The sequence below is a fragment of the Triturus cristatus genome, chromosome 10 (assembly GCF_964204655.1).
Source record: "Triturus cristatus chromosome 10, aTriCri1.1, whole genome shotgun sequence".
Lineage (NCBI taxonomy): Eukaryota > Metazoa > Chordata > Amphibia > Caudata > Salamandridae > Triturus > Triturus cristatus.
In genome coordinates, this window is record NC_140593.1 from 53,902,309 (window position 1) to 53,929,659 (window position 27,351).

The 27,351-nt window shown below is 46.3% G+C and overlaps 1 protein-coding gene across 1 annotated transcript in view; it reads right to left on the minus strand.

The window, feature by feature from the left end:
* Nucleotides 1-27,351, minus strand: part of LOC146788818 (exocyst complex component 1-like) — a 1,992,459-nt gene that overhangs the window by 1,800,959 nt on the left and 164,149 nt on the right. Inside the window, exon 2 of the mRNA XM_085630399.1 lies at nt 15,968-16,097. Coding sequence (XP_085486525.1) covers nt 15,968-16,091 — 124 coding nt within the window. The 5' untranslated portion in view covers nt 16,092-16,097. The remainder of the gene's footprint in view (nt 1-15,967; nt 16,098-27,351) is intronic.

Below are 27,351 nucleotides of genomic sequence, written 5' to 3' on the forward strand. Positions count from 1 at the left end.
CAGCAGCAATTTCTATTCGACAGTCGGCTGGAGTGGTGCTAGATAATACTCTCATTGTTATGGTGCCACATGCAGTGGATACCTTGCTAAACAGAACAAAAACACTGCATCTTACGAGTGCTCGTTTGTCTGGATATGAGCTGACGCTCTCGGCTAGTCACGTGCATATCAAACGATGTAATACTTTAAATCCAGCTACTTTGTTGCCTCTTCCAGAAGAGAAAGGTGTTCAAGAACAACATGATTGTTTCTTCCATACTGAGGAAGAGACAAAAGGTAGAATTGACTTAACAGATACGCCATTAGCGAATCCGAATGGAACGCTATGGGTAGATGGTTCTTGTTTTAAGCTTCCTAATGGAGAGACAACTTCAGCCTATGCTGTTACTACCTTGCATACAGTCGTGGAAACAGCACGCATCAGACATAATTCAGCTCAGGCAGCTGAACTGATAGCCTTAACCAGAGCGTGTGTGTTATCCACAGGAAAAAGAGTGAACGTGTATACCGATAGCCAATACGCTTTTGGTGTGGCGTTCAATTTTGGATGTTTGTGGAAAGAAAGGGGATTCCTGTCGTGGATGCGTCAGAATGTCAGCAGTATACACAACCCACTAACCTGAGCCAGCCAGCAGGAACGATGCATGCGGTAAGTATCCCCCTTCTTCTCCCCTCCGCTGACGCTCTCCACTGGAAGACAACCAGAGCAGTGCGGGAAAGCGGCGGGGAGAAAGGAGGGAACAAAAGAGGACAACAGGATTCGTATGCAGGTCAACTGACTGTACGGTCTGTAGGTCAGGGATGAGTTCGAGGCGGGGTCTTGCACGGGATACTATGGACAAGAAAACAGAGAGCAAGTAAGGCACTGTCGTTAATGGGAATGTCCCCCACAACAACCCTACTATCTGGAACTCACTGTTCACAGGGAGGATGTTCCTCCAGCCAGTAGGCAGTAAACTTCCGCTGGGTGCAAGGGATCGCCCGTTGATGTCCAGCCTCAACCGACCTCACACTTGCGGCCTTTTCGGAAAGGGTAGTATCCCACTCCAAGCAATGTGATGTTAGTTCGCCGTAGGGGAACTTCCCGAAAGGAAGACAAGGGAGGGCTCTCCGGCCCCCTACAATCCTGCGTCTTGTCTACCTTCTAGCATCTAGGGTTCCCAGTCTGTCATGAAACCAAGTTGGTGCTCTCCACTGTTCCTTCACAGCGAGGGCACCCAAGTACTGAGGAGAGAAGTCGCTCCTCCCTACAAGCGCTCAACAGCTGTTCTATCACAGCGGTCGCGCTCCGTACCACAAGGAGCAAACAGGCGCTGTAAACATACGCGCTCCTCCACTGTTCCTGCACAGCGGGAGCGTTCCAGGACCTCAGGGGCACTAGCAATACCTATTCGGGTTACCTTTCTCTGTAGGTTGTCTCGAGAAGCTGTTGACGTCCTGCGCGGCTTCATCGGTATTTGGCGGTCACTCGAAGAACGGGTGTACGGTTCCTCCGGGTCGGGGAAGTCAGGGGTGAGTGCGCACACGGCGCTCGCGGCTGCGATTGATGCGGAATCAACCCGGAACTGGGGGCAAGATTGACAAGCGCCTCCTCTTAGTGGAGGCGGTCCTTTATGGATCGGGAAATGCGTACCTTGATGACGCGAGTCCTTCCGGCCTGTCCCAGAGTGTTCTGGGTACTGTAGTTCATGGCCGGTGTTCGCGTGATCGCGACAATTCCTTACTTCCCACGGCACTAAGATACAACATGGTCAGTTGGTGACTGACCTTCTTGAGTCACTTGCTTTGCCTACCCAGATAGCAATTGTGAAGTGTAGCGCACATAAGAAGATTACTGACGATGTTGGTCGCGGGAATGCATTTGCGGATGAGGTACCGAAAAAGACAGCCAGAGATGCTACAAGTCGCATGTATGTTGTGGGCCCTGCAAATTGGGTCAGAGAAAAAGGAATGTATGAGGACACAGTAGAAAGTGTAAGATCGATTCAAGAAGAGGCTACAGAGAAAGAATTGAGAAAGTGGAAAGAAAGTACAGGAATGTTAGATGAGATGGGATGTTGGGTGGAATTGTCCGAGCACCAACGTTGGCTGTTACCAGATGCTTATGTACTACCAGTAGTTACTATGGAGCATGGTCCAGCCCACCTAAGTGCGAAAGGAATATGTAAGCTTCTGGCTCCAGTGTGGCAAAACGAAGGAATCCCAAAGTGTGCAGACAATGTAGTGAAACATTGCATTATTTGCTTAATGTACAATCCGGGAAAGGGAACCCCAACTCCAGCAGGTCATTTTGCTCCTCCGACTTATCCATTTGAGGTGTTGCAAATCCATTACATTCACATGGAACGATGCAACAATCTCAAATATGTTCTAGTGGTGGTATGTGCCTTTTTCAGATGGATAGAGGCTTACCCCCTGAAAGACAATACTGCTTTATCTACAGCCAAAGTACTTCTAAAAGAGTTTTTTTCCTAGATTTGGTTTGCCGCGCATTTTCTGGAGTGACAATGGGAGTGAATTTGTGGGCCAAGTCATGCAAAAAGTTTGTGCAGGCCTTGGTATAAAACAGAAGTTCCATGCGGCAAACCATCCACAGTCAGCGGGTCTAGTGGAATGCTACAATGGTACTTTAAAGCTTAAGCTTGCGAAAGTGCAGGCTAGTACAGGCCTTAGTTGGCCCGATGCCCTACCTCTAGATCTTCTATCCACCAGAACGGCTGTGCATTCTCGTTTGGGACTTAGCCCTTATGAGGTAGTTTTCGGACGCCCAGCTAATATATGGGGAGTCCCTCGCCCTAAAAAGTATTCAGACTTGCCATATCCCATGTTGATTGATTATTTGCACGACCTCACAACTAAATTGTGTGTTCTCCATCAACATGTTCAGAGCGCTTTGCCAGAGGCCTCCACAGACTCAGGTCATTCCATCCAACCAGGGGACTGGGTTTGTGTGAAGAATTTTCAAAGGACGAAGAATTAGGAGCCTCGCTGGAGAGAACCCCGTCAGGTTCTTTTGACCACTCGTACAGCAGTGAAGGTTGAAGGAAAGAAGAACTGGATCCACGGCGTGCACTGCAAGAAGGTTCCTTTGCCTTTGCCCTTTGATCAGTGGGTCCGTAGGGGTATAAGAGACCCTGAAAGCGAGAAGGTTCCCCAATTTATACCTTTTAGTGATGCACGCTTGAATGGAACACTGTCAGAAAAAGAAAACAACGACATTCTCCAAGAAGCTGTACCACCACATTTTCGTCTGAATACCACAAATCCACGAACATTGTTTCAGGATCAGACTGTACCTGATAAGGCTCATTATGATTTAAGACCTAGATTGAAGAAGAAAACTTGAGATTCTCTCTTCTATGTAGTTTCTATCCCGGTTGCAGGGTCACGGTAGGAGTCTTGGTTGTGACCTGAGTAGTGGCAATAGGCCTGCAGAACTTGCAGTGTCATAGGACGGCAGACAATTGTGACCAAGTGATTGAAGAAGATTGCCGTGAGCATCCATTTAGAAGATGGAGACTACATTTGGCGAAAGAGAGAGAAAGAACAAAATGAAAGACAATCATTGTAAAATAATGTACAGTCGTTGTGGTATAACTTTATGTGTTTTTTTATTATTGTGTATTTTGTTGGCGTGTATAGGTTGGATTGTTCATGCTATGCAGCAAAAAGTTGTCCCTTCTTCTATTACTGTGCCTTCTTATTCTACTATCTCTCCGCATCTATTTCATACACTTCCTCAACATGAACTCGTTAGAAGAATCGAATATTACAATAATTCATTTATCCAGTTATTACACCAACACCAATTAGTAATTAATACAACCGATTGTTGGGTTTGTGGACTAATGCCTCATACCACAGAAAAAGGGATGCCATATTTAGTCCTTCCGTTCTCTTATGAAGGATCTGCTTGGGCTTATTTTGTCACTTTCTCTAACGCCTATCAAAGCCAATTTAAACGAAATGTCAGATCCTATATTGGTGGACCAGATTTCAGTCATAGTTTATTGATAAAGGGAATGGTAGCTATGGCTAAAATCATGGAAAATAGTAAAATTTCTGTTGATGAGAGAAAAGCATATACTAATTGGAACGTCACTCATTATATCACTAGCCTTAGTGATAAGGTTAAACAGGGAAAATCTCCACCAATTTGGACTGTACCTCATCAAGGCAATTTCTGTTTGCAAATTAATGGCCAGACTACTGACACCGAACAGAGAAAAAGCTTTTGTTCCCATACTTACATCCACTCATCTCAGAATTCGCTGCCGTTAGTGCCATCTCAGGGCACATATTTTATCTGTCACGATAGAGCCTATACGTGGTTGCCGACTGATTTTTCTGGAACTTGCTATATAGCTTTTCTTCTTCCCCTACATACACTGCTTCTTCAAATTTTCATAAAAACAGATATGGCAGAGGAATTATTGATTCCAAAGACACAGCAGGACAAGAGGGAGGAGACTTCCTAAAAGGATTTCTTCCTTTTTGGAGTCCTATGAATATGAGACAACTGGTTCGTGTTGTAGAGACTACAATAGACATCACTGTAGGAGCTTTGAGTAATATTACAGCGGAACTACAGGCGAATCGTCTTATGACTTTGCAGAACCGAGTTGCCTTAGATGTTATTCTTGCAGATCGTGGTGGAGTCTGTAAATTGATCAAATCAAGTTGCTGTATTTATATACCTGATGATGCTCCGACAGTATACCAGGCCATCTCTAAATTACATATAATCTCCGAGTTGATTCATCAGGACGAAGGAGATTGGTCGTTATTGGAATGGTTTTGGGGACTACTGTCCAAATGGGGTTGGAAAGTGCTAACATTTCTTGGTATGGTTTTAGCCATCGTTTTCTCTTGTTGTCTTTGTATGCACTGTGGTCCCGCCATCTGCGACCTTTGTACTACAGTGTGCATCCCAAAACCTAAGACACAAAGATCAGAGAATATCAGAATGATGTTACAGCAACAGCTCGATGACCTCATGGCCATCGACATCGACTCAGATTAACGTGAGTCTGTGTATCTTGCCTGAGTTCTGGCAAAAGGAGCGTCTGAGGAAATTCGATTTTCGATCACGATTGTATTGAGCCTCCATTTCGTGCTCCGCCGCCATTTTGTGTTGCCCGCACTCAGGCAGCACGACGAACGAAGTCTTTTCTGCTTTTCCTGCAGTATTGTGTCAAAATAGCCTTGTGCCTCTGTTTACAAAGCTGGTGTTAGAGACTGGCCGAGTACACTAATCCCTGTCTGGTTTTTCTAATCCCTGTCTCAACTATCTGTTGGTTCACACTATTCTCTTCTGACTTTATCTCATCTTCTGGCCTTCGCTGTCCTCTGCTCGTATTCTCTCGTTTCACAACTGTCCTCCAAAACACACAAACGTATCTCGCCACCTGCAAGTCAGTTACAGACACGTTAATACCTTAACCTGTGGGGAGGGGTGGCAAACACAGTTGGAGGAGAGGCTTCTTCGGGTTACTCGATACTTTTGTTTTCCAATTCTTTCTATTGGCTCTGACTTACTTTCAGACTATTCTAATTGGTTTTTCATGTATGTTTTAGGTGTGTCCTTCGTTAATGTATATGTCACCTATGTACTATAAAAGATTGTGCGTCACGGAGTGAAGTGGCAGTCTCCTGAGAACATACCGTGTGTACTTCTAGGACAACTGTACTAGCTGCAGCTAATAAAATCTGATCTTTTACGCCGACAGAGTGTCCCCGTGTCTCTGTTAGCTGAAGCAGGAGAACCCAGGAGATTAAGGCGTACCCTGCGCCGCCAGGCCCATAAGGTTTCTGGTTCTTCAACCCTTGAAGGGAAGATAAAGAGCCCCTGGGGTTAACCAGCTCTGCCGGCAGGGCAGTGTGCTGTTCCATAGGAATGCCAGGCCAGGGGGAGGAGCCGTAAACTATGTTCTTCAAAGAGGAGAGTAGAGACCATTGTCATTTACAACTCTGAACTTCCCACCTTAGGCAGATGGTAGGATTAAGGAAGGTATGAACAGATGCAGAGGGGAGAGTCTAAGTAAATTAGCCATCCTAGGGGTGTGTTTAGCCAGTTCTTACCTCCTTGCTGGAAAATCAGCCATTATGGATTTGGAAGATTTGATGCACTCTGGGACAAAATAATGCCACACTTCACAGGATGTTGTCATATATTGGAGGAGTTACCCTGCTCCCATTGGTCAGAAGTGACCTCCTGCTTGACCCAGAGAACTAGGAAAATGTATCTGAGAGGGGCAGAGCCCTCCAGATCTGCTACTTGAAACTTAAGTAAGCAAGACATTGCCATGCTGAGAATTCTGAAGTGCAATTTCTAAGGCCTGCCCTCTGAAGACTGCACCATCTGAAACTACAGCCCTGTGGACTGCCTTGCTGTAAAAGAACTAAAGAGTGGACTACCTGCAAGCTACATGTTAACAGAGCTCACCTGGACATCCCCAAAGAATTTCCAGCCTGGAGTACCAGTGGATTTGTAAGGGTTTTGTTCAAGTGGATTGCGGAATTGAAGTTTCACACTTTCAAGGACCCTCTTGGAGATTCCAGAACCTTGGATTGTGTGTTGGATACTTTGGGACACTCAAGCAGAACTTCCTGAAGGAGTTCTAACTCGACCCTGCCTGCTGGAGAAGGCTGCCCCGGAGTGGTGAGAAATTCTCCAGAACAATTTCTAAATGTGTGTCCCTGTCAGAGAAAACGAAATGACTGAAAGGGGCACTGTTGGCTGCTAAGCACTAGAAAGTGACTCATCTTTAAAAATTCATATCTCTGGTTCCCTAAAGTAGTTTATTTTCGTTTTGGTGTCATTTAAAAGATAACAATATCCCCTATTTTTATAAATTGGTGTTGGATTTTTATTTTGTGTTGTGTCTTAATTATTTACTGAATTTGTGTTTTTAAATGCTTTACATACCTGTCGTTGAAGTTAAGCCTGCCTGCTCACAGCCACGTTACCAAGGGTTGAGCATAGGAATAATTTTCTAAGACCTATTCTGAGCCCTATACTGTGTTAGTGGCCTTATTGCAAGGGGAAGACCTACATTTGCCCCTACCAATAATCCCCTTTCCAACAGAGACAGTACAGGATGGTGGGAAGGAAGCCAAGAAGAAGGCTCACCTTATTGAAAGAGATGTCTGAGAACCACTTGTTCCACTTCCGCATCTCGCTTATTCCCAGCATACAAGCAGTAGTGCCTGGTGAATGTGTGCGGCATCTTTCATGTTGCTGCTCTACAAATGTCAGGCAGGGATACACCTGCAAACAGTGCTGTAGATGTGGATATCGCTCTTGTAGAATGGGCAAACTCTTGACGTCAGATGATGACCCGCTTGTTGATGACAGACTGCAATTGCACTTGAAATCCATTTGGAGATGCTCTGTTTAGTGATGGAGAAACCTTTTCTAGGTGCACTGTATGCAATAAGGAGTTGATTTGACTTACAAAATGACTTAGTCCTGTTCAAGTAGAATTCTAGGCACCTTTTAACATCTAGAGAGTGTAGAGCACACTCCGCTGCAGTTTACAGATTTGCGAAGAATGAGTTCAGAACAATCGGTTCGTTAAGGTGGAAATCCGAAGGGACCTTAGGGATCAATTTAGGGTTTGTTTGTTGAATAACCTTGTCTTGTTTAAACTGTAAGAGAGGTTCTTCAGTAGTAAGAGCTTGACGTTCTCCCACATTTCTCGCCGAAGTAAGAGCTAGGAGAAGAGCCACTTTCCAAGACGGGAACTACATGTCCGTTTTATGAATAGGCTCAAACGGGTGTTTCATTAGTTGACTAAGCACTGTATTTAGTTGCCAAATAGGAGGAGGTGACCTTACTGGAGGGACCATTCTAAAAAGCCCCTTGAGAATCTGTTTTATTATTCTGCAGGACCATAAAGATGGAGCATTAGCTGTTCTGCGGAAACTGGAAATGGCAGCCAAATGAACTTTAATTGATGCGTGGGCTAAACATGAGTGAGCCAAGAGAAGTTAATAGGGTAAGACTTTCTCAGGAGGAGAATGGAGAGGATTAACTTGAGACGATACACACCACGTGCAGAATCTTTTTCATTTCAACGAGTAAGCCCTGTTAGTACTATCTGCTCTTGCTTTAGCCAGCACCTGTCTGCAGTCCTGTGAGATGTTTAGGTGTTGAAATTCTCGGAACTCAGGCACCAGGCTGACAATTTCAGAGAACTGGGGTTCCGATGGAACACTTGTCCCTGGTTCATTGTCAAGAGAGATAGAATTGGTCTGAGGTGGATCGGAGACTTGACTGACAGTAGGTGGAGTTCCGTGTACCAGTTCTGGCATGGCCAGGCTGAAGCTATCAGAATGACTTTGCAGGGTTCTGTCTTTATCGTCTTCAACACTCGTGGCAGGAGAGGAATGGGGGGGAAGGCGTAAGCAAATATGCAGGGACCGAGCTATTGAAAAAGCATTCCCCCATGAAGCCTGATGGTGATGCCAACTTGCGAAGTACTGGCATTACGCGTTTTCTGGAGATGCAAACAGATCTATGTTTGGCTTGCCCCATTGGGAGAAAATGCTGTCTAGAGTGTTCTGGTCCAGCTCCTTGTGGCAAGTAGTCTTTAATCTGCTCAATGTGTCCGCTATGACATTTTGTTTTCCTGGGACGTACTCCGCTGATAGATGCACTTTGTGATGAATAGCTCAAGGCCATATGAGTAGGGCTGCCTGAGAGAGCAGGAGACATCTTATTTCTCCCTGTTTGTTGGAGTAGTGCATTGTCGTGGTGTTGTCCATCCTGACAAGCACCGATGTGTCCTGTATTTTTGGCTGAAATGCTTGGAGCGCTAGGTAAACTGCTCGCAGCTCGAGAAGATTTATATGACGATCCTTGTGGGAAGGCAGCCATCTTCCGCTGACCTGCAAGTCTTGCAGGAGAGCACCCCAGCCCTCTAGTGATGCATCCGTTGTAATCACGAGAGGATTACAATGATAGAATAGGAACAGTAGACCTTGTAATAGTTGGTGAGGTTGCGTCCACCAGTCTAAGGCCGTTATCATGGGAGGAGTGATTTGGATCAGATCGTCGAAAAAGCCCTCTATTTGTACCCATTGTTCGTTTAAAGCCACCTGAAGAGGACGCATTTGAGGACGACAATAAGGTATGAGGGGGATACAAGATGACATCATCCCTAGGAGGGATTTGAAAAGGCGTACTGAAATGGACTTTCTATTTTGGACCCTGCTTGCCAAGGATCTTATCCTCTGTTGTCTCTCCAGTTTATGATAGGCCTTGTTTTACATGGGGTCCAGGGTAGCCCCCAGAAACACCAGTCGGTGGGATGGTTGTAAAATCGACTTCTCTACATTTATGGTGAGGCCTAAGTTCTTGAAAAGTTGTAGACAGGCTTTGGTGGATGCTTTTGCTGCTTCGCATGTGGGGGCTTTGAGAAGCCAATCGTCTAGGTAAGGGAAAATGTGATGATGATGCTGCCTTAGAAATGCTGCGACTGGTGCCAAACATTTCATGAAAATGCAGGGAGCCGATTTTAGTCTGAAGGGTAAGACGCCGAATTGAAAGTGACTGCCAGCCACTGTAAATCTTAGAAACGTTTTGTGCTTTCGGCGTATGGGTATATGAAAATATGCATCCTGGAGATCCAGTGATGCCATGTAATCCTTTTTGTTGAGGAGGTGTAGCACATCCTGAATAGAAATCATACGGAACTATTGTTTTTTAAAAAATTTGTTTGAGTTCAGCAAATCTAAAGATTGGTCTACAGTTTCTGTTTAAAAAAACACAGGAGTAAAACCCCTTCCCTCTATGATTGAAAGGAACTCTTTCTATCGCTCCTTTTTGTAACATGTTGGTAACTTCCATCTTTAAGAGGTATAGATGCTTCTGGAAGCGAGGCTGAGGAAGATTCGTTGGAAGGCTCTCTATAAATTCCAAAGAGTGGCCGAGTTGGATAAGGTTTAGGACCCATTGGTCCAAAGTTATGTCCCACCACTGCTGTAAATACGGGATATTTTGCCTCCCACCAGGGATGGAGTTAGTGGGATAGAGGCCGACGGCTGGGAGAGGTAATTGTCGTCGACCGGACTCCTTACCCTGGCGCCCTGATTTTCCTCTGAAAGAAGCCTTGCTGTAGGCTGCCGCAGGTGGTTGGCGGCTAGAATACTGTGGTCTGTATTGTTGAGCGGTTGCAGGATATGCTGAATAAAGGGATTGTTGGTATCCTGATCTGTAAGATTGAAACCTCTTCCTCGTGAGCCGCGAAAAATAATCTGTTCGTATAGTAAAGTATGCAGAGATTTAGCAGTATCAGTATCTTTCTTGATAGTCTGCAAGGCTTCGTCAACGTGGCTACCAAATAATTCTTCACCATTGAAAGGGAGATCAAGAATTTTTGTTTGTATTTCAGGCCTGAATGCGGTGACTTTGAGCCAACCCTGACGCCTCAACACGGCTACTTCCGCTATCTGCCTGAACCCAGTGGAAGCTACATCCATAGCACAGTCTATCACTTTAGAGGCAATCCGTTCGCCCTCAAGAAGAATTCTCTTAGCTTCCTCCTTGTCATCTGGTGGAAGTTTGTCCAAAAGTGGTGAAAAGTCCGACCACATCTGCCTATTATAACGGCCCAGTAAAGCCAGAGAGTTCGCTGCTCGGACCGTTATAGCCGACATTTTAAAAAAACGCTTGCCGATGTTGACAAGCTTTCTTCGTTCTTTGTCAGGAGAAGCAGTCAGGGGAGTTGAAGGAGTTTTAGAGCGTCGTTGCGCTGTTTGTGAGATTACAGAATCTGATTTTGCATGACCTATTAAACAAGCTGGAGTATCGTCTGGAGCTTTATATTTGTTGTCTAGTCTTTGCAACACAGGTGTAACTGTTGCTGGATTTTGCATTATTCTTAGCCCCTCCTTCCATATGTAATCTATAATAGGCAAAGATCTTACTGTTATCCTATAAGGCTCTTTGAAGTCACACAGAAAACAGTCTTGCTGATGCATAGGCATCGGTAAATCAAAGGGCTTAGCAGCTCTCTCCAGAAGGTTGTGGAAGCCCCCAATATCTTCTGGAGGTGAATACGCTTGTGGGGGAGTTGGAGATGCCGGAGTGGGGGATGATGTAGGAATCCCATTCATCCTGTTGAATCTCTCCTTCCTCTCTCTCAACTTCCTCATCAGAGGATGTTAACTGTTCGACAGGAGGAGCTTGAAAGGGAACTCTACCCTAGGAGACTGTTGGAGAACAGGAGAATGAACCTGTATCTGTGGAATAACAGGCGGAGAAGGCGGAGGAGGCAGAGTCTGTTGGGTTTTCTGCTCTGGCGGAAATCTCCTCTTATAGTCCGCCAGCATAAATTGCAGGTCTGTCATATGACTTGACAGGAGGTACATCATCTCCTGTTGGTGATATTGCTGTTGCAGATGGTAATATTGACGTCCATAACCATCATCTTTATCAGGCTCTTCTGGAGTTGGCCTAATGGCTTGGGCGGTTGACCTCGAATCTGGGGAACCGGGTTCGAGTCTCGGCAATGACGCTGAACATCCTGTGATTCTGGGCAAATCACTTAATCTCCCCATGCCTAACAACAACAAAAAATGTATGTGTCCACATGTAACGCAACTGGTGCTATGTAAAGCGCTCTGATACCCGATTCGGGTCAAGTTTGCGCTATATAAAACTCTGTAGAATAAAAAAAAATGATATTTGACATGAAGATCAGATGGGTTCAAGGCTGCCCCAAAGAGGCTATCTTCGTCAAAATCTTTGTCCTCATCATCCTCTTCTTCTAAGAACTGTGATGGCAAAAGTGCTTGCACCTGACTAGGTGAGGTTACAGATGGTGTTAACTGCAATTTTGAAATTTTATGTTTTTCCTTCCTCGTTGACGTTGCCGTCGAGTCACCGCCAGAATCATCTTCATTGACGAAGGCTGCTTTTCTTGCTCCGTCGACGGAATTGTCGTCATCGACGGCAAACTGCCGGCGATAGGGATCTTCGACGACGGTAACGCCGATGACACTTCCATCGTCAACGCTGCTTCTCTCGTGGACGCCGTCGCCGACAAGGTCTCCGTCGACAGGAGTGGTGTCGTCGAGGGATGGGTCGTTGTCGGAACTTGAACCCTCGACGACAATGAAGATTTCGACGACACGATTTGCTTCGGTGAAGGTAAAGGTATGTTACCCATCGACGATGTCGTCATCTACGATGTCATCGATGCTGCAGAAACAGTCTCAGTGTTAATTGAAGGTGCCGTCGTTGTTACTAGAATCACCTCAGGTGATGATCTTGTCGTCGACGGTGGTATCGTCGACGGGATGCTCAAGTGCAGAGCTGAGGTAGGATTTTTGAAGGTATGCTTCAATTTCATAGGTGGTGTTCTAGGTTCTGAAACTGGTTTATTGATCTTCTTTTCTTCTTGAGAGGCTTTTCTGGTAGATCCAGTCTGTTTTTGAGAGGGCTCAATAGACTTCTTTGATGCTTTTTTAGGTGGCTGCGACGATGAGCCAGCATGGTCTAAAGGTTGATTCTGAGGTGTTCTTGAGGAGGATTTAGACGATGTATCACTCTCCTCATCAGATATCACATTATCTCTCTTTTTTTATTCTCTGAAGCCACAAGAGAAGCCTTCCTTCTCGGTCTTTAAGAGCCTTAGTAGAAAAAGAACGACATACCTTGCACTCCTTTGGTTTGTGGTCAGGGTATAAACAGTATAAGGAGTCCTCATACTTATCAGCAATATGCAGCCTTTTCTTCCTGCAGGTTCCACAGGCTCTAAATAAACCTTTTTTGAGGTGTTTCTGACATGGTGGATGTCGTTTTGAATCACCTTCAAATAATTCCAATGAGTTGGTAGAAAGTTGAAAGGGTGAAAAACACTCCAAATCTTCAAAAGAGAAGAAAAACTGAGCAGAGCTCAGTGGAGACTCCCTTAGCACGAAATGCGGTAGAAAATCTGAGTGACTGGAGCCTCTCTCAGGAAGTTCCTACAGGGCGGTCTCTTCTGATTGGTTGACTTTTAAGTTTGGTCCTTTTTTATTAAAGAACAGAGATATGTCATAAAAGATTTTAAGGCCTAGGCCTTATGTTTCTATGTCTAGTGAGACCAATATTTTTATAATACCAGGGACTCCCATCTCGACGACGGAGAATGATTCAAGTATGTGAATCTATGAAAGTTCCAATACTGGAGTAGGGTAAGATGACCCAAAGGGCTCTCATGCAGATCCCTGAAATCTCTACAAGATCTCACGATTAGCACTCGATCACATTCAGCGTAAGGTAAGATGACACAGAGGGATCTCATGTGGATCCCTGACATCTCTGCCGGAGCTCACGTTTAGCACTCGCTCAGCCACTGAGTTGCGGAATCCCACTGAATCATTTGCGAAATGACCCTTGTGTAAAGTAATGTGCTGAACGTACACAATGATATTTACAATGAATGGAAGATAAACATCATTATCGTGGAGGTGATGCCAGTGATGACAGGAGTTTGAAAGGAAGAGGTGGACGAAGTTCGAAATGGAGCGATTTGAACTACATATTAAAAGATAATTTGAAAAATGTTAAATACATTGTATATTCCAGTCCATGTAACACTGAGGCAATGAGCGTAAGCCCTCAGTACCTTGCGGGGGTGTAAAAAGTCTTGAATCTACTTTATGTTATGAATGAGCTTCCACATGCTCATGCAAGAGCGAGGACAGAAAATATACGGGTACTGAAAGAGGGAAAAGGCACTGTCCCAGAAGCACAGGTCAGTGTCCACACATCACTAGAGTACAGAGGGATTCTAGCACCCAACAAAGAAGGATGGCAGGATGTACAAGGTTGGAGGACACAGAAAAGACCCAGCTACTCTGAGACTGAAATAGTGAAGAGGCACTGCCCCAGGACCACAGGGCAATATCCTCACAGCACTAGAGTACAGAGGGATTCTGGCTTATTTCCAAGAACGACAGAAGAGTGTACAAGGTTGGAAGACACACAAAAAGACCCAGTTACTGTGAGACTGAAAGAGGGAAAGGGCACAGAGTCAGGAGCACAGGGCAGTGTCCACACATCACTAGACTACAGTGGGATTCTGGCTTCTCTCAGAGAAGGGCGGAAGGATGTACGAGGTTGGAAGACACAGAAAAGACCCAGTTAATGTGAGACTGAAAGAGGGGAAAGGCACTGCGCCAGGAGCTCAGGGCAGTGTCCACACACCACTAGAATTCAGAGGGATTCTGGCTTATTTCCAAGAACGACGGAAGGATGTACAAGGTTGGAAGACACAAAAAAAGACTTAGCTATTGTGAGACTAAAAGAGGGAAAGGGCACTGAGTCAGGAGCACATTGCAGTGTCCACACATCACTAGACTACAGTGGGATTCTGGCTTCCCTCAGAGAAGGGCAGAATGATGCACAAGGTTGCAAGACACAGAAAAGACCCAGCTAACGTGAGACTGAAAGAGGGAAGGGGCACTGCCCAAGGACCACAGGGCAGTGTCCACACATCATTAGAAAACAGAGGGACTCTGGCTTCTTTCAGAGAATGGCTGAAGGATGTACAAGGTTGGAAGACACAGAAAAGACCCAGCTACTGTGAGACTGACAGAGGGAAGGGGCACTGCTCCAGGACCACAAGGCAGTGTCCACACATGACTAGAATATAGAGGGATTCTGGCTTCTTTCAGAGAAGGGTGGAAGGATGTACAAGGATGGAAGACACAGAACAGACCAGCTACTGTGAGACTGAAAGAGGGAAAAGGCACTGAGACATGAGCACAGGGCAGTGTCCACACACACTAGAGTACAAAGGGATTCTGGCTTCTTTCAAAGAAGGACGGATGAATGTACAAGGTTGGAAGGCACAGAAAAGACCCAGCTAATGTGAGACCCAAAAGGGAAGGGGCACTGCCCCATGACCACAGTAGAGTGGCCACACATCTCTAGAATACAGTGGGATTCTGGCTTCTTTCAAAGAAGGACGGAAGGATGTACAAGGTTGGAAGACACAGAAAAGATTCAGTTAATGTGAGACTGAAAGAAGGAAGGGGCATTGCCCCAGGTCCACATGGCAGTGTCCCCACATCACTAGCATACGGTGGGGTTCTGGCTTCTTTCAAAGAAGGACGGAAGGATGTAAAAGGTTGGAAGACACAGAAAAGATCCAGCTACTGTGAGACTGAAAGGGGTAAGGGGCACTGCCCCAGGACCACAAGGCAGTGTCCACACATCACTAGAATACAGTGGGATTCTGGTTTCTTTCAAAGGAGGACAGAAGGATGTACAAGGTTGGAAGACACAGAAAAGACCCAGCTAATGTGAGACTGAAAGAAGGAAAAGGTACTGTGCCAGGAGCACAGGGCAGTGTCCACACATCACTAGAATGCAAAACGATGTTGGCATCTTTCCTCTCCATGGGCAAAGTCAATAGTCTGGGAAGTGCCACTAATAACAAGACTCTACTGTGCCCCGTAAGTCATCATTCATGACCCTCTCTCTCTGAAAGGCTTGAGGCAGCAACACTTGATAAAGGCTGACTACACCTTGTGTGTTAGAACAGTTCAAGGTATTGGTAGCAAAATGACTTCTCAAGTTTTTCATAAGTCAAAGGTTTGCTGATGGACAACATACAGATGTCTAAGGGACTCTATCTAGCAACAAGGTGTACAAAGCAGCAACAGATTTAATTGTGGCTTATCCACTACAATCCAACAGTAGAACTGAAAAGCTGAGCCACAAAGTCAGGAAGAGATATCTTTTACATGGATTCACATCAGGACTATGGTCAGCCAGGAAAAGTAGTGCATTTAGATGCCTTGAAACAGGGTGCACCTACACCATTTCCTTGGGCACCCTTCATGGCAGACTAAGGTAACATAAGATTTTGTGTGTCTTAACCTTTCTAGGACCCATTTCTCATTTCGCCCTTTCCACATGACATACTTTCCCTGTAGATTGATATGCACGAGGCTGGATGAGTCTCACCTACAACGCAGAGGATTCGAACCTTCCTCTTCCTGCCGGATTTCCACACAAAGGCCATTTCTAGGAGCCGCTCATCCCCAGGGCCAAACAAGTCCCTCTGCAGCAGGGTCCAGACACTGCTCATAACAAGCTGCACAAAACAAGGAAGACACCAATGAGTCAGCTATGTAGTACCTTCTGCACAGGAGAGTGCAGTCATGGGGCAAGTTAAGCGGGTTCAGAAAGCAGAGGGTGGTTGAGAATGGGGCCAGAGAAATGCGAACATAGATTTGGAGAACACAGGATGTAATATGATTTTTAGGCCACATACTGACCAGTGGTCATATCGTAAACTTGATCGCCTTGTGCAAGCGGCCATACTTTGCACTACTCAACAACCTACTTACTGATAACCTCTTTAAAGGGCGAGTCTTCCTCTTGCTAATCACAGTCCTCATTTCACAAGATGCCACAGTATTCCAAAGACAGAAGCCCAACTTGCTTCACCCTAATTTTGTGTAGATCTATAGATAATCACCCCCTCCATGGCCCTCTAAGTCCTGTTTTGTCTGAATTGACCCTAGAGCAGAACCCAAATGGAGCAAGAGGTCGGAATACAGTGACAGGAGCTTGCAAGGGCTGTGATGAAAAATAGTTGACTCAATTCCATGATATTAGTTTTGATCTTAGGTTTAAATAAAATAAAAGCATGTAGTACATTGACATTTTATATGCCTAAAAACAATTCTTGGATCAATAAAAGAGAAATAGCAAACAAGTATTTTAAGAAACTCTGAATATTAAAACATAGGCTTAAATAATTTGGGAGGTAGATTAAATGTAATGCCTCTGCAGCTGTTTTGTATTGTTCATACACATTTGTCCCAAATTACTAATTAATAGGGATTTTAGTGCAGGACAAATTACAATTATGGGCCTGGTTCACAAAGCTAACTTACTCTTTTGAGCAATTTACACCTTTGAGTAGGTGTAATACTTTTTGGCTATTCCAAAAACCTGACTGTAAATGTATTCCAAAAGTGTAACTTACATGTCTCCAATAAATTGAAGGGCCTGGGGACTATACACTTTTGAGCAATTTACACTTGAGTAAGTTCACAAATTTTTGGCTATTCCCAAAATCAGAGTATAAGTAACGCTTTTGGAGAAAGTCTGAATAAAATCTCAAGATCATATTGGCATTACCCCTTATGTATGGGATTCATGTTACCACAAAATTCGGAAAAACTCTTCTTCAGTATTAAAGGTTCTTAGATCTTGACACAATCTTCAACCCTCGACTGTATCCAAAACATTGTCCTTAAATGACACATCATGTTTAGCTAAACACAAGTCAGTAATTTACTTAGCAGAATCCCATTTATTAGTGAGGGATACATTATCTTTAGGACAGACATTCATGATCCAATTGAGTCGTAATTCAGAGCAAGAATTCCTTCCTTGCATTAATTTAAAACAAGACTTACCAATTACAATGTGACCGACGGTGCGGTAAGCCCACAGCATTCATCTAACTGCATCAAAGACATTCTGATTGCAGCGATAATCATTTTGCACATACTCTAAAAGCATATAATTGAAAAGTTCAACCAACCTGTCATCTCTGGGTTCTATACAAAGGGGTTCCTAATTGTTTCAACCCCAACTGAATCGCAAAGTCACAGATTAATTCTGAGGTGGATATAACGCCATTGGATAACTTTAGGCACACCCTCCTTAAAAAAACTTGTACAGAAAATCCCACACTGCATCAGCAGTGGGTGCTTGATTACATTTCACCTCAACCCAAGGGTAAAAATGTATCGACCAGGAAAAACACATACTTTAACTGTGCTAGCAACATAAAGAAAAACCCTAAAAGTCTAGACCAAATGTGCATCCATTGGATACTTGGGAGGAGAAGACGTCTTTATATGATAGTCACTCTCTATAAAAGATGCACACTCTTCTATGAACGTCGGAACCACTGCATCCTACTAGGCCACCAGTAATGTTCTCTAACTCTTTTTTTTGTGTTACTGTGCAGCCAAGGTAGGCATTGTGAGAAGCTTCTATGATTTTATACCTCAATGTGGTGGAAATAATTAATTTCTCACTGCGGAGCCATAACCCCTCACCCTCAGACAGTTTATTGGTTACCTTCAAATAAGGTTTAAAAGATTTCGTTGAGCCAACCTTTCATCATAAAGTCAAGTAACCTTTGAATAATTCGATCCTGGACCATTTCACAATTCCATTCTTCTACACTTTCACGGATCACAGCATCCACTTCACAAGTAGCAATGATACACTCTTCATCCCCAGCAGATGCATCACACAAATCACTAGCAACTGGAAGCCGATTATACAACACCGGAACAAGCTTCTATCCCGAAGTTGCACTCCGAGAGTTTGATGGCCAGTTTAGCTAATCTCAAACTAGGTTTCAAAAAACATTTTAGCACCAGCCAAGCTTTCAGCAAGTGGCCTGTGATCAGATATAACAAAAAACTGTCACCCCCTCCATAAAGATTACATTTTTCCCACAAACAAAATGTGTTTTTTTCGATAACGGAATACCTGCGTTCCACGGGCCGTAGAGTGCAGGATGCAAACCCAATGATATGTTGTTGCTGACCATAAACTTGTGAGAGCACTGCACCAAGCCCGGAAGTACAGGCATCCACAGGGACTTGACAAACTCTGCCTTCAGTGAACGGTTCTAATGGAGGAGCTTCCGATATAAAGTTACACAATGCTACTTCACATTTGTCACTCTGCGAAATCCATACTCTTCTTTAACAGTGGTTTAAAGCACTCAGACATGCTAGTGAAGCCTTTAAGAAACACACAAAAAAAAACCTGTTCATCCCAAGGAAAGATGTAATCCTTATCATTGTGGGAAAGAGCATTAACAATACTGCCAACTCAGCCTATTTTGGGATCAATACCACTGTCCGTTAGGACAGGCCCAAGATATTCAATTTCAGAAGTTCTTAACACACTTTTCACAGCTCAAAGTTAAGCCATGTTTCTGTAACGACTCCAAGACTGTACAATTCTATCATGATCATTTCCCCTGAAAATCAGAGAATCACCATGGAATGCCACTACACTGGCAACTCTTCATAAACTGTTGCTATGACCCTCTGAAAAACAGAAGTCACAGATGCCAACCCGAAGGGAAAACAGGAAAACTGGTAAGTGTCTGTGGGTGTAATGAACACTGTGCAATGTCTGGAATCAGGATCTAACAAAATCTAGCGGTGAGCAGACCTAAAGTGTAACTTTGTAAACTACTTGGATCAGCCCACCTATGACAGGAGACCTTCTCTTAAGGGAAGAGGAAATCATTCAACTCACAGACCCTCATACAATTTTCTATGGTCGACATAGTCACGCAGATCACTACTTCTCTTGCATGCTAAAACCAAAGGAGAAGCCCATGACGCCATCATCTAACATGGTCTGAAAGCATTTCTCTAGATCATCTCAAACATTGATGGGAACATTGCACAACGCATGCGCAACAGGAATGCAGTCTTTCCTCACCTTAACAACATGCATATAATTCTGCATGACTCCCAATCAATCACTGAATACACCTTTGAATTCTCTGTGCCACGACTTAATTATATCGTCATCAACCACCGACACGGGACAAGGATTACCTCGACATCAGATCATTTTAAAATCAGCCTGGTGCCATTACCCCAAGACATTCAAACCTTTCTTGGCAACATAAACTTTCCTGTTAATGGAACAACCTTCAAATACCATTTTGGCTTAAAATAGCCTAAAAGATCAATTATTCTACTTTTGAAAGTCATGATGGTGACAGAGGCAGCAAAAGTTTGTCCTTCCAGCTACCTTTATAATTCTGAAGGGAAACGATTGTTATTTTTTGCCCCAGAATCAACAAAAAGATCAATGGGAATTGTGTCAATAAAAACTTGGATTCGAAATGTGATTGTTCCATACTGCTCACCACGTCAAGTCCTTTTTTTTTTTGTATTTGTTTTTATTGAGTTTTGCAATTACAATGGCATACTAGAAAAGCCAAAAAACAAAACAGCATTTAAAAAACCTTCAGTGAATGGACAATTAGCATGTAGTTACAGAGAATAATAATGCAAACATGCAGAATCAGATATTTCACATAGTTAAAGCACCTTATTCTTACAGTAAGAGAGGGATGTATAATGCGACAGGCCTACTGCATAATTTCAACTGACTGCTGGGCCAAGACTCAAGTTTAATTCGCTTATGAGTAACAATGCAGGATATTAGTCTAAAACACCTATTACACTGCATCTGCCTGTCAAGACCTTTTACTAATTTGGATTTTTGGAAGAGAACAAACGCTCTTGAATTTTTTTAGAAGAACATCTTTCAATAAGTTGATCCCTTATTAGTTGAGATGTGAACTCTTCAAAGTACCAGTCTTTGACAAGAAGTTTCAAGGCACAACAAATGCTTCCACTGGTTCATCAGGTCCTTGTGCCATTAAAAAGAATTTTATCTGAATACTACCAAGTTCTTTTCACCTTCAAAATACTTTTCGAATTCTTTGATAGCAATTTGAAATTCCAGGTCTTCGCCAACGAGTTCACCCTCTTGGGGCACATAAGGAGAGGAGTGGCGCAGCGGCCAGAGTGGATTATTCCAGGGTAAAGGGCCCGCAGCTCGATCGTCGGCGGCTGCTTAGCTTAGCATCATGTGACTCTGGGCACTAGCTAACTTAATCTCCCCGATGGCCCCAGTACCTTGAAACCCTTGAGAAGTGATATGTTCACACTTTACAGAAAATTATTATCTATTATTATTATAAGGTGATTGTCAAAAACATTTCAAACTTCCACCCCAGATAGTAGTATAACATTTTGTTTTTCGATCTGGCCTAGATCTGTGTCGGTTGATGAAGTCCAGATATGCATTTAAGCTTCTTATTCAAATTTTCCATTCCACGAGTGGATGACCAGATTCCCAATGCAATTAACGAAGAGGTGTATAGCTAGCCACATTAACCATGTTAGGAGAAAGAAACAAAATACAGAGCATGTGGGGTCACCTGTACAGCTTCGCACCACTCCCCTTTCCATTGAGTCCCAGCTTTCTCACAAACGTTTTGAAGGATCATGCGGAGGTGCTCCTGGTCATCCCGGAATGGTGCTGTCAAGAATTCCTGTAATGCGAGGGGAGGAAAACGGTAACCAGCGAAAACGGACTACATCTCCCAGGATGCTTAGCGGTTGAGAGGTTATGTAAACAGGAGAGCTGTTACAGAACTCAAGGAAAACACGCCCTTATGTAAACAGGAGAGCTGTTACATAACTCAAGGAAAACACGCCCTTATGTAAACAGGAGAGCTGTTACATAACTCAAGGAAAACACGCCCTATAAAGGGAGGAACCGGGAGGTACAACGCTGTCGGATATTGTGTTTACACCGACGTACCTGCTTAGTGAACAGCAGTGTTCCGGAGTGGTGCTCCAGTAAGGCAAGAACGGAGGTGGGTCGAGTCGTTACTCCCTGGGCCGTGTCTTGCCCCATCGTCACCTGTGAAGGACCCGGAAGCTCTACCGGATAACCATTGAGCTTCGCTTTTTGACTCGGCTGAGTCAAAGCGCAGTGGCGCTTTTGCTGGTTGGAGTCGTAACTCCCAGCCCGACCAGAGATACAGGGACTGCCAGATGTAACGCACACCAGGAGGTGTTTGCCCCGTTACAGACTCGGAAGTCCACGGGATCGATCGAGCGGCTGCTCTCGGTTCAGTCTTCTTTGCTTGTGATTGGGGTATCGGTGACGCATCACCAGGAGGTGACTCCGCGTCCCGGTGCAGTCTGAGGAAGAGGTTGAGCGGCTGCTCCCTTCAGGTAGAGACCCCGGCTGGGTGTTTCCCTGACTCCTCGATTCTCCCCAACACTCTTCGTGCCCCTCACAGCCTACCGATTGGCATTGTCGGCCATTTCATTTCTGCCCTCTGTTGGCATACGCCGGGATCGGCGTATATGCAGAGGACGGTTAGGACCATCCGTGCTGTGGGCTGGTAACGTACTTAGCCTGGAGGATTCCAGTGACTATAACCTTTGTTTATTCCTTGTATTATTTTTGCCTTCATTAAAATAACTAAACCTTCACAAGTGGTTGCGTTCTCATTTTCGTGTCTGTTAAACGATCCTGCGACGTTCAGGGCGTTACAAAATATCCGACCTTAATAACACTAACTGTCTCCCGGTCGATAACAGACATGGCAACACTTGATGATGTGCTGGCTGCTTTAGCGACCGTGCAAAATGAATTGGCTGCCTCCAGGCAAGAAACAGCCGATGTAAAAGCCAGACTGGATGTTCTCCAATTGGACCCGCTCACGCCCAGCACCTCCCTCACGAACCAGACCCCTGCGGTAGTAGTGGAAATGCCGGTAGCCGTCCCCTTGGCAACACCAGAGAGGTACAGTGGGGATCCTAACACAGTGCAGGTATTCCTCACACAAGTGGCGCTACATTTATCGTGCAAACCAAGGGCGTTCCCCACGAGTCAGGCTCGTGTGGCTTTCCTTATATCCTATTTGGCTGGAAACGCGGCACAATGGGCCGTACCTCTGGTGAGCAGGGACGACCCCATCTTATGTGATTGGGGTGCTTTTCGCGAGGAATTCCTGAAGGTCTTCGACAGAAGGGCTGACTCGTACACGGCGGACCGTGAAATGCTTGAGTTGAGACAGGGATCCAACGACCTGGTGCAGTATCTCAAGGCGTTCCGAAGGCTGGTTGCGGAAACCAAGTGGCCTGTTGCTAAACAGACGGCGCTCTTCCATCACGGGCTGTGCGATGAGCTCAAGGACGCCGTGGCTCATATTGACCCACAACCCAAGACATGTGAGGGCCTTATCAACCTGGTATTACGGCTGGAACATAGGCTAAGTGAAAGAAAGGGGGATCATGGGAGAAAAGGAAAATCCCTTCCATCCTATGTGACAGTGGGAAGTCCTGAAACTGCCACCGCATCCAAGGGAGAACCCATGGACATCGGCGCAATACGAGCGAGCCTCACAGCCACGGAGAAAGAGTCACGCCGTAAACAAGGATTGTGCCTATATTGTGGCAAAAAAGGCCACTACGTACGTGAATGCCCTGCCAAACCGAAGACGTCACGTTATCGGGCCAACCGGTCGGTAACAGCCGTGGTGGACGTACCGGCGGAAAACTAGAGGACTCCCAGACCAAAGAAGGGGCATCTCGGAGTCACTCATCCATCCCTTCACTTTCCAACTCGGTCACTAAGGGACAACGACACCTGTTTCTCACGGTGCACGTGGGAGTGCATGACCAGTGGATACCCGTTGTGGCCATGGTGGATTCAGGGGCCACTGGCATGTTTATGGACCACAACGAGGCATGCAGGCTAGGGCTAGTGCTTCTTCCCAAAGCTGTACCCGAAGACGTCTATGCTGTAGACGGAAGGCGATTGGTGACGGGGCCCATCGGGCAGCACACGGGGGTCCTTCCGATGAGATGTGGGAGGAACCATTTGGAACAAATCGATTTTAACATCATCCGAGCGCCCCAATATGGCGTCATATTGGGATTGCCGTGGCTACAGAAACACAACCCCTCTGTGGATTGGCCAACACATCGCATCGAACTGACGTCACCGTATTGCATCCTGCATTGTGGAATAAGAACGGAATCCCTTGACGCAGATGAGAGCGGGAGTCAGACGGTGGCTACAGCGGCAGAAAAAGATGTGGCTCTCCCCCAGGCTTATCACAGTTTTGAGGATGTATTTGATGAGGTGAAGGCGGAAGTGCTACCACCACATAGACAGTTTGACTGCCAGATCGACCTGGTGCCAGGGGCCAGCGTTCCCAGCGGCAGGCTGTATGCCCTGACGGAGCCTGAAAACGTGCATCTCCGGGGGTACCTGGATAAACTCCTCAAGCTAGGATTCATCCGCCCGTCCAAGTCTCCGGCCGCCTCGCCACTCTTCTTCATCCCGAAGGCTAATGGGGAGCTGAGAGCCTGTGTGGACTTTAGGGCATTGAATGCGATAACCGTAAAGAATCGGTACCCCTTGCCTCTCATCAGTGTACTTCTGGAACAGGTCAAGAAAGCTCGTATCTACACCAAGTTGGATTTGAAAGGGGCATACCATCTGGTGCGCATGAGGGACGGAGACGAGTGGAAGACCGCCTTTAAGACCAGGTTCGGCCTTTTTGAGTACCTCGTCATGCCGTTCGGTCTGTGCAACGCCCCGGCAGCCTTTCAGTACTTTTTGAATGAGGTATTCAGAGAGGAGTTGGATATCTACGTGGTCGTATATATCGACGACATCCTCATCTATTCTCCAGTGTGGAGGAGCACGTACACCACGTCAAAGCTGTGCTCCAAAAGCTGAGGGAAAACATGCTGTTTTGTAAACTCAGCAAGTGTGACTTCCACGTCACATCCGTGGAATTCCTCGGAGTGATGCTGAGTCCAGAGGGACAGGAGATGGCAGAACGAAAGATCAAGGCGGTGAAAGAATGGCCGGTGCCCCAAAGCGTGAAGGACGTCCAAAGTTTCATTGGCTTCGCCAACTTTTACAGGTGGTTTATAGATGGATTTTCAGGATTGGTGGCCCCAATCACACAGCTACTGAGGAAGTCCAAGGAGTTTGTCTGGTCCCCTGAAGCGAACACAGCCTTTGAGGCCCTGAAAAGCGCCTTTGGTAAGGCGCCGGTGTTGGCTCACCCCGATCCGGATCTCCCCTACGTGGTGGAAGCGGACGCATCGGATGTGGCGCTGGGGGCTATCTTGTCCCAACGCAACCACGACACAGGGGTGCTTCATCCCGTTGCGTACATGTCTCGCAAACTCAACGACGCCGAACGCAACTACCATATTGCGGAGAAGGAGCTTCTCGCAATCAAGGACGCCTTCACCGAATGGAGGCATTGGTTGATGGGGGCAAGACATGTGGTATCGGTGTACACGGACCATCGGAACCTACAGTTCATGACGGCCACAAGACACCTTTCTCCCAGACAGCTGCGGTGGATGATCTTCTTTGCGGGGTTCAACTTCCGCATCACATATCGGCCGGTGACGGAAAACCGGAAGGCGGACGCCCTGTCCCGTCAATCTGCAGTTAAGGAACCATTGCCTGCGACCGAGCATTCCATCATTTCCCCGAGGATGGTATTGGGGGTTATCCAACCGGATACTTTCCTGAGGGGAATAAAGAGAGGGATCAGGTCATTCGCATGGCGGAGGTGGCTCCTCAGTCACAGAGAATGGCAGCTGAAGGACGGGATACCCCTGAAGGGCAGGTGCCTATTGATACCCACGCCTAGGCTAAGGAAACAAGCATTCATCTGGTGCCATGACTCTCCATGCGCAGGTCATTTGGGCTTTGAAAAAACGGTGGCTAGCATGGGACGGCATTTCTGGTGGCCAACCATGAGAGTGGATGTCAGGAGGTGGGGACAGGAGTGTCCTACGTGTGCTACCATGAAGGCCGACCATGGCCGAACCCAAGGGCTCTTACATCTACTTCCGACCCCGGATAGACCATGGGATAGCATATCACTGGACTTCGTGGTGGGCCTACCGGTAGACCAGGGGATGACGGCAATACTGGTGGTGGTGGATTACTTGACGAAAATGGGGCACTTCATCCCCTGCAAGAGAGTCCCTACGGCCGGGGAATTGGCGTCACTACTCCTAAAGAATGTGGTACGACTGCATGGATTACCTGGGGTGATCGTGTCGGACCGGGGGTCTCAGTTTACTGCGCAATTCTGGAAGACTTGGTGCACTGCGCTGCATGTTAAGACCGCCCTGTCCACCAGCTACCACCCTCAAACGGACGGCCAAACCGAGCGCCTGAACCAAACGCTCAAACAGTATCTGCGATGTTTTGTGGACCAGGGCAGGGAAGAATGGGTCGACTTGCTATGGGTTGCAGAGATAGCCTATAACAACGCCACTCACAGCTCCACACAGTCATCTCCGTTCTATAGCAACTATGGCCAACATCCCAGGTTCTTGCCATTTCTACATCCGTTCAGAGAGAACAGGATTCCCGCCACAGCGGACAGGGTGGCATACATAAAAGACACGTTGATGCGCTCAAGGGCTGTCCTAATAGAGGCCAAGAGAAGATACAAGGCTGCGGCAGACAGGAAGAGAAGGCCCGGGCCACTGTACCGCACTGGAGACTACGTCTGGATATCCACAAGAAACATGAGGTTTCGAAAGAACAGTGTGTTCCATCCCAAGTACATGGGCCCCTATCGAATTACCAAGTGTATGGGTCCCATGAACGTGAAGGTGTGCTTGCCCCAGTCATTGCGGATACACCCTGTCTTTCATGTATCATTGCTCAAACCAGCACCCTCCAAGCCGTCTGGGACACCTAGGCCGGTATGCGTGGAGTCGGAGGTGGAGTATGAAGTGTCGGGCATACGGGCGTCCAAATGGCGCAGGGGGAAGCTGTGGTACCTGGTTGCGTGGAAAGGCTATGGCCCGGAGGAGCAGTCATGGGAACCGGCTGAAGGGGTTCATGCTCCGCGCTTGGTCTCCTTGTTCCATCGGCGTTTTCCTGCCAGCGCTGGACCCGTGGGGAGCCGCTGAGAGGGAGGATGTACTGTCAAGAATTCCTGTCATGCGAGGGGAGGAAAACGGTAACCAGCGCAAACGGACTACATCTCCCAGGATGATTAGCGGTTGAGAGGTTATGTGAACAGGAGAGCTGTTACAGAACTCAAGGAAAACACGCCCTTATGTAAACAGGAGAGCTGTTACATAACTCAAGGAAAACACGCCCTTATGTAAACAGGAGAGCTGTTACATAACTCAAGGAAAACACGCCCTTATGTAAACAGGAGAGCTGTTACATAACTCAAGGAAAACACGCCCTATAAAGGGAGGAACCGGGAGGTACAACGCTGTCGGATATTGTGTTTACACCGACGTACCTGCTTAGTGAAGAGCAGTGTTCCGGAGTGGTGCTCCAGTAAGGCAAGAACGGAGGTGGGTCGAGTCGTTACTCCCTGGGCCGTGTCTTGCCCCATCGTCACCTGTGAAGGACCCGGAAGCTCTACCGGATAACCATTGAGCTTCGCTTTTTGACTCGGCTGAGTCAAAGCGCAGTGGCGCTTTTGCTGGTTGGAGTCGTAACTCCCAGCCCGACCAGAGATACAGGGACTGCCAGATGTAACGCACACCAGGAGGTGTTTGCCGCGTTACAGACTCGGAAGTCCACGGGATCGATCGAGCGGCTGCTCTCGGTACAGTCTTCTTTGCTTGTGATTGGGGTATCGGTGACGCATCACCAGGAGGTGACTCCGCGTCCCGGTGCAGTCTGAGGAAGAGGTTGAGCGGCTGCTCCCTTCAGGTAGAGACCCCGGCTGGGTGTTT